At 31.1% G+C, this 8,369-nt stretch overlaps 1 protein-coding gene across 1 annotated transcript; it reads left to right on the top strand.

Annotated features, from left to right (window-relative positions):
• Positions 1 to 3,695: 3,695 nt before the first annotated feature.
• On the top strand, positions 3,696 to 8,209 carry LOC132739236 (agrin-like). The gene is made up of 5 exons (XM_060726901.1): positions 3,696 to 3,845; positions 4,916 to 5,042; positions 6,181 to 6,295; positions 7,234 to 7,337; positions 8,062 to 8,209. The coding sequence occupies exons 1-5, from the start codon at positions 3,800 to 3,802 to the stop codon at positions 8,132 to 8,134; spliced, it is 465 nt and encodes a 154-aa protein (XP_060582884.1). The 5' UTR covers positions 3,696 to 3,799; the 3' UTR covers positions 8,135 to 8,209.
• The last annotated feature ends 160 nt before the right edge of the window (positions 8,210 to 8,369 follow it).

Raw genomic sequence — 8,369 nt, 5'->3', positions numbered from 1 at the left:
AGCCAGATTCCAAATATCGTTCTGGTCTACATTTATGTCAAATGTATTTTTGTTTTGTGTTATTTATTTTAGATTTAGATTTTTTAATAGTTTTCACTGTTTATTCATTTTTGTTAATTATGCATTGTTTATTGTTTTGTTATATATACTGTTATTTCGTCAGCAATTTTAGTTTAAGGTGGTCTGTGAGGTCAGAGAGAGGCTTTGTTAATATATTTGTAAATTATATATATATATATATATATATATATATATATATATATATATATATATATATATATATATATATATATATATATATATATATATATATATATATATATATATATAAATTTTCCTACAAGAAAAACGTCCACATGGTAATTAGTATAAGGATTGGTACTGGAACTGTTGCAGACGATTATTATATATATTTTATCCATATTACGTTTATCTATTGCACAGGGATTGATTGTTTTTATGAAGTGCACCCGTATCCGGATGTTGAAAGCTATCCAATGTATCTACTGCTATCTCAAATGGCCATCTAACTTTTTATGAATACTTTTTTACCATAACTTTCCATGGCTTTATAAGACTGAGTCTGCTACATTTTATGATGATTTTGCTGCTTAGGGCGTTCTTTTGGTTTTCAGGTTTTCTCTATTTTAAGGGGAATATGTTTACCAAATTGTTTTTTTTCCATGTCTATCTTAGTCATTGCATACTATTTTTGCTGTATATAAACAGTATGGTTATTGGCAGTAGGCTTTACAGGCTGTAAAATAACTTTCTTTTTATATTTTTTTTTGATAATAAGAAAAATGAAATATTTACCAGTTGTAAGTTCATCAAAAGACTTTTTTGACTGGCTTTATATACTGGATTTTTCTAGTTTGATTAGTTAGAACATATCTACAGGTATTTTGCTACAGGAATATACAAATCACTATGTGAAATTATTTATTTTTTCTATTTGTTTGTATTAAAATTGTTAAGTAAAGATAACCTATGGTTAAAATGAAAGGTAGAAAAATTAAAGCTATGCATACAGACGCTTATGCCCATGTTTTAGTGAAAGAGAGAATGGATAACATCCTTAGGTTATCTATGTATATACAGTTATTTGTTTTAATAAAGTCTAAGAGGGACAGTATTTGTTACTCTAAGAGATACAAGTATGCGTTTAATGCATAGAAACAACCCAATCTTTAAATGTTATATAGACCATTTGAGATTTCCTTTTTTTACTTATTATACTATACATTATAATAATTTTCTTTCTACTAGATTTTGAATTCCATCCAATTACCAATGTTAATAGGATTTCATATCTATTTAATAGATACTGGGAAGTGTTAAAGTTACACACATTTATATCTCTAGATATGATGAGACTATAATATTTCTGTATTTAATGAGTTACAGTTATAGAATTATTATTAAAGGGATGAGACTTACATTCACCTTTATCAATGATAATACATGTATTGATAAGTCTACATGTTATAGGTTTATACCCAGGGTTAAGTGGTTTATAATTCTATTAACAATAGTGTTAAAGGAATATTATATGCCTTACTTTAGGAGAGCTTTACTTACTGTATTTTTCAAAGTATTTTATTTTTCTGATCTTGTGAGATAAAGCCGGTATGACCTATACAGGTAAGTTAAATTAGTGTCCATTACCAGCGATGACAGGGTCCGTGGTGGAAAGCAACCGGACGGTTGCATGACAATAGAGATATACATCCCACACTCTCTCTCTCTCTCTCTCTCTCTCTCTCTCTCTGCTATTACATTATAGGTCAGTACTGGTCACTAAAGGGGAAAAAATGTCCTTAAACTTGGATCAAGCAATATAATTTTTAAAGTCTCAAAAATATCATATTCTGAATTGTTATTTTGGTTATTTCTAACATGTTTATAGTTTGAAAAGGAAAGCCCCTGTCTTTTGTTGTAATGGTTGGACACTAGTCTAAATCCGCAGGTCTCGGGCATAACCAACACGACTACAGACTTTTCATAGTGTAGATATTTGCGTGCACTTGAATAGATTTGTGCACTTAATTTTTTGTTGGCTGATTTGTGCCACATGAAAACCGACAAGTACGAAAAAGGAACCGGGCGCCAGACGAAAATATGAAAAGACCACAAAGTGGTTCCTATATTGTATTTTCATGTTTTCGCTCGGTGCTCCCCCTGATTAAAAAAATACATGACACAAACCAGCAATCATAGAATTTCTCTACTAGAAAAAAGGTTGTTTTTTATTAGATATAATACATGTATTAGTACAGTTATTTTTCACTTTAAATTGACCTGGTATTAATTATGCGATTATCAATAACTGTGTCATCCCCTTTTAGTAAAAAAAATATATATAAATGTATAAATTGTTATTTTAATTAAAGCCACTGCCCTCCAGATAATAAAATGCGAAAAATGAAATAAAATTTCAAGTAACCGATTAATACTGATGTAGTTAGGTTTACTGTTTAAATTCATTATTACTGACACCTTAATTCAAGTAAGAATTTGGACAAAGTCGTCAATATCGCGTGTTTTTCCTTTGCATAGTCTACTACGTTAATAAAGTAGTAGCCAATATAAATGGGAGAAGATAATTCATTTACCACGTCACGTGTCACAACATTGGTCCGAAAAAATCCCGCCCGGAGTCGTATATCAATTTTCGTCATTGAGTAGGCCCTAATCATATATCAAGCTAAAGTTTAAATCGATAAGTTGGTCATATATATATGATAAAATTGGTAAATTATAGTTTATTACTATAAATATCAAAAACAAAGCAGTTATTTGTTTCCCTTTATGTTTGATACGATCCCTGATTCCGTGCGTTCCGGATCACAGGTCGCGATATTGTCCTGTACAATCACAGGGTACTAAAAAAACGGATGAAAGAATTCCCTTGAACGTAGTTTCCGTTGGCGAAAAAGTGAACTGTTTGTTTTCAAAGCAATCATGTATAAATATGAACAATTTGGAGTGTCATTTCGATTTCCAATAACTATACATGTATAATGCTGTTGAAAAGGGCATTTGAAAAATTAGTAAGACGGCAGTTTTTCTGTTATCTTCTGGAGACCTGCTGCTTAAAGACTATGAGTATGTAAGTTTTTCTTTTTCTTATTTTTATTTGAAAACATAGTCTTTTCATGGGATGCTCGGCTTGATTTAAAGTGTACGTAATCAGGAGACATCGCTTGATCATCTGGGACACTTAAAACAGAAAAAATTGCATTTAATTTAGATGATTAAGAGATATACCCAGAAATATAAATAAATCGTTGCAACGCTTTTCAATTTTGTGTCATTTTTAACAAGTAGAATACTTATTTTGGAAAAAACGGAACTAGCGAATGATCTGAAATTTTGCTCACAAGTTTTCGGTTTAGACCTACAAAAAATGCAACATCAATCTCGAAAAATTATTTCCAGTCCCGTCATGTCAAAAAATTCCCTGACACATTTTGTGTACTTGTTATGAAAGACAATATAACTGTAACAGAGATGATGTGCATGGTAGCTTGCGACATGATTAAGTTTAAAATAAAGAACATTATATAATGGGACCAAAGTAAAGATCAAGTACAGATAATTTGTTATCTAACCAATAATATACTCTATATAGAAATAAAGCCAATTAAACATGAACCATGTTCCTCAAAAATGAACCCAGTGCTCCAAATAAGGCAGATACTTAAGATAAGGAGCCTAAGTTGACATTTCAAAATCCACACTACTTTTAAGTGTACACATTTGTGACATACTTCCATTTCATTTTGATAGCCAAATCATGTTACTCCGTATATTTCTTTGTTGTTTATCATTCTTTATAGGAGGTAAGAAACGATTTCTTTTATATACAAAACAATTTTTTTAGCAAGTTGGTTTATTCAAGATGCCTTAATTGACGCTTGAGCATGTCAATGGTTTTGGGATTGATACATGTTTCGATCTATTACTGAATAAATATGTCAGCCTGCTTAACTTAACATTGAGAACATCGGATAAGTACTCCAGGGGTAGCTAGTCCAATCCTCCGGCGAGCCGTTATTTGGGCGTGACAATTGCTAGCGTTTTCCTCTCACCGCTGATTCAGAAGACAGGCACGAGTATCGGACCTGGGAAGAAAATCTGACCACGTCTTAAATGTGTCCAAAATATATTATAAGTTAAGAAAAGACCGGAAACTCGGACAGATTCGAGTCTACGATCAAGAGGGTTCACTTCCCGGGACGTTGTGAAATCAATTGTCCAGTTGATTAAAACACTTTTATCACTATTTCACTTTTGTTTTAAGTTTCCAAATGAGAACGACCCCAAGTCTCTATCGCTTCCAGTTCATGAAATGGCTATCAGCAAACGAATGATCTGGGAATCATCGGGGAATGAACCCCTTGCTCGTAGACTCGAATCTGGAGTTTCCGGCTTTCTCTTAACTTATAGTATATTTTTAAGGGGGCTCATATTTCGCTTTTTTTTTGTTTTTTGACACATTTAAGATGAAGTAGGGTTTTTTATCAATGTAGTCAGATTTTCTTTCCAGGTCCGATACTCGTGCCCGTGATTCAGAAATCATGTTGGATTAGAGTAAGAACAGTTACATAATTACTGGTTTGTTATTCAGGAAAGCCGGTTTGGAGGATTGGCCGCCGTGATACGACTAAACCACGTGAAAACCAGAAAAAAAAAAAACAGCTGCACAAATGTGTCAGATTCAGATAACTTATAGTTAAACCGCATCAACGCAATATTAGAATCAACGCAATATTAGATAAATTATATCAACAGCAGGTTTGATCCTTTATGGGTTTAATGTAAGTTACATATTTAAAAGACTTTGTATAGTTTGAATGAAGAATCATACTAAAATCCATCGTAACAACTTAATTCACATTTAACTTTTCAGGTGTTTCCTCTCAAACCACTCAATCAATTTACACGGAATATTTCTGCAATAATTTAAAAAACGACGACTGTAACAATCATAACGTTTCTGAAAGATGTGGCACCGATAATATTACCTACAGGAATGGGTATATGTTGTTTTCATTTGTCTTTTGGATGTCAATGTAAAATAATTGGTATACCTATGCTGTTTTCATTTGATGTGAAAAAAAACAAAACGAATGGATATATATATTGTTTTAACTAAGGCGTAATCATACATATATTATATCTATGATATGCCATATAAGTGCATAATATTTTCAACGCATATTTTATATTTTAAACAAAACGTCGCAATAACACATTGTTAGTCACGTGGTGACTCTCCTGCTTTTCTGACAGAGGTAAACCTCCGAATGCACTTTGTGCATTATTTCAGGCGCGAACGTGCACCTAAGTAGGACCATCGGCGTTCCATAAGCTAGTCTAGACGGATAGCAACCTCACTTTATCAATGGCAGGATGGTGAGGGTCATGTAGTTTGAAGTCACTTATTTCCCTGTAGTTTCGATGTAATAGATAACAGCATAAGTATCGATACAAACTTATGTGGCCCATTTTTGTAATCAACAAAACATGTCTCTTTTATGTGGTCTGTACACATACTATATGATTGGACATTTTAACACTTTAGGTCGTATCATAGACATTCGATAGAGGTTTTTCTTCAGTTTTTAAAAAGAGTTTCATTACAATGCAACCAGCATTGAAAAATATTAATATATTCATTGGACCTCTACAAAAAGAACGCCGAAATTGCTCTAATTATCCTGTATTTAACAATGTACTATTTTGTCATTGCAGCATATTTAAATCGGAAATGATTAAAGATGTAGCTACATTAAATTTTATTTACAAATGTTTAAAAATATATTTTCACAGTCTTGAATCTGATTATTAAAAAAATTAAAATATCAAATTGTTGTTAATAAAAGTGTCAGAAAAATATTAAAAGCACCAAACAAATATGGTGTATCTTCATGTAACACTGCTATTAATACATCATGCTTTAATAAAACATACTGTAAATAACTACTTTCAGTATCATAAAAGCAGATGAACAAGGGCCCTGAGCTTAATGACCACATTGTCCTTCGGAAACATTGATTCCTTTGTTGTCTTTAGTGTTGAAGATTGAATAATGTTTCAGTCATAAAAACAGTGTATTAATAACTTGTAATTTATTTACATAATAAAACATGTAGTTTTAATTCTTATCAACAGATGCGAACTTGCAAAGGCGTATTGTATCAAAGATATCCACCAGGCACATATGGGAAAATGTACAAGTGATCCAAATGTAACAAGAAGTCCTGACGAAGTTAAACATGGCAGTGAGGTAAGTTAAAAGTCATACCTGTAATATAACATATTTTTTTATCACATACCCGTGCCGCTTTTGCGACTGCATAAAAATGGTATAGCACGGACGTGCATATATTGTTCAATGTGACGTTAAACAAATAAAGTATTAAGACTAGTGTAAAGACGGGTTAAATGTTAGAGTTACACTATAGGTGCTTAAATTAAAAATAATTCTTTTTTTAATTTAAACATTCTTCATTTTGGTTGTGTGATAAGTAGAATATTACAGTCGTATAGGCTCATTAATGAATTTATTGAACTCGCCAGAGGCTGGCATAATACAATTTTATTCACTGCGTTCATTCAATATCCTCTGTATATAAAATACTTATAGCGGGATTTCATATTTACAATTTCAGTTGCTTCAAAAATAATTCTATCATCAGCGGTTTCTTTAAGTTTTAAATATGGATTCGAAATTTTTGAAGTCATCTAGATCATAAATGAAATTCAAGCATTCATCCTATCTGTTATTCTTTACAATGACAATATTTTATACGAATACGTAAAAAGTGTATGGCTTTGGTGAAAAGTCTGTGACAGTCCAGCGGCAAGAATGTAGCATGAAAAAAACTAATGTTTATGTTTGGTTGTTAACTGGTTAATGTCATATAATCTGTACCGTGGAACCTTTCAATTGTTCGTACCTTTATTTAAGGATTTACTTTTGAAATTTTCTATGTGAAGAACAGAAACATAACAAACTGAAATGAAAAAAACAAAGCAAATTTAGTTAGGAAGTTGAAGTAAGGATAAAAAATGTAATACTTTCCTTAGCACAGACTCAAACTTGCATGGAATTTAACTTTGTTGGACGCTTTCAGTTATTGTACACTTAGTTATTGATAAAAACTGTATTTCTAACCGATTTCAAATATGTTTGTTTCATGCTTCTTTTTTATCTTTTTTTAGCTAGCGTACGAGATCGAATGTGTACGCTTAATGCATATAAACTGTGGTCCACAAGATCTAAACGAAGTATGCTGTGGTTCTGACGGATACACTTATGATAATTTGTACGGTTATTTTTTATGCATTGTATTGCTTTGTATAACAAGAAATCGAAACCCAAGTTAAAGCGTTAATAACTTTTAGCATTTCGTGAAAAACTATTACATTTATTGAAAAGAGAAGAAGAAAAGAAAATATCATGTTAAAAAGTTACCGTTGACATTTCAACAACAATTGGTCCGCTGAAATTGACATGGACATTAATTGTTTTTAAAATGTTAACTAATTTAAGTAGTACTCCATTTTGAAAGATTCCATCTTATCTTTGTAGCAGCAATTCACATGAAAGTTATATATGTATATATCGACTTTCACGTGATCTTTAAACAAATTAAGTGCATATAACAAAGTATGATCTCATATTTACCCAAATGAAAATTCTTGTCGTTATGAAACTCTTCATTATGATGTTGAAAAATCTTAGATATTGTTTAATATGGCATTTATGAATTAAGATTTCTTCAAAGTGACAGTCAAAAAATCTTATTGCTGTTGTTTGTTTTTGGTTTTTTAGTTGTTTTTTTTGTGTTTTTTTTTTTTTTATTTCATTCTTTAAAAAATAGTGAATTAATTGAAAATTGTGCAACGTCAAAGGAAGCAACCGATGCAACTTGTTTGAACATGTAATCTTGACTAAACTTTCTGATTAATGATAACATCATGATTGGAAATTTTGCATTTGAAAGCTATACTTTGTGTAATCACTCATATTTATATGCTTATTTTCAGTTGCGAGTTCTCCAAAGGTAAATGTACACACAGGGATCTTCATATCAGAAGTCTTGGCGCATGCACAGTTTAGATGTTTCTTATTTGATTTATTGTTGTATACTGGTGTATGTTACATAATAAAAATTACATGAAATGTTAAAGATAACATTTGTTATGCTAAAAATATCAATTTATCAATGTAAGAATAAATTAGCTATGTACAAAACAATATCGATATAACAGAGATAGGCAACTTTCTAGCCAGTTAAGATAATTATCAAGTGTGCTTACTAAACTTAAAACTTGTAGCAAGTAAAACATAAAAA

The sequence above is a fragment of the Ruditapes philippinarum genome, unplaced genomic scaffold (assembly GCF_026571515.1).
Source record: "Ruditapes philippinarum isolate M1 unplaced genomic scaffold, ASM2657151v2 ctg1818_1_1_1_1, whole genome shotgun sequence".
Taxonomy (NCBI): domain Eukaryota; kingdom Metazoa; phylum Mollusca; class Bivalvia; order Venerida; family Veneridae; genus Ruditapes; species Ruditapes philippinarum.
Note: the sequence above shows the minus strand (reverse complement) of the source record. Positions and strands in the feature narration are given on the sequence as shown.

Excerpts from the sequence above, each read along its gene's own strand:
- LOC132739236 (XM_060726901.1), top strand. The coding sequence starts at position 3,800 with ATGTTACTCCGTATATTTCTTTGTTGTTTATCATTCTTTATAGGAG. Across the intron at positions 5,043-6,180 it reads AATATTACCTACAGGAATGG|ATGCGAACTTGCAAAGGCGT; the intron begins GTATATGTTGTT and ends TCTTATCAACAG. Across the intron at positions 7,338-8,061 it reads GGATACACTTATGATAATTT|TTGCGAGTTCTCCAAAGGTA; the intron begins GTACGGTTATTT and ends GCTTATTTTCAG.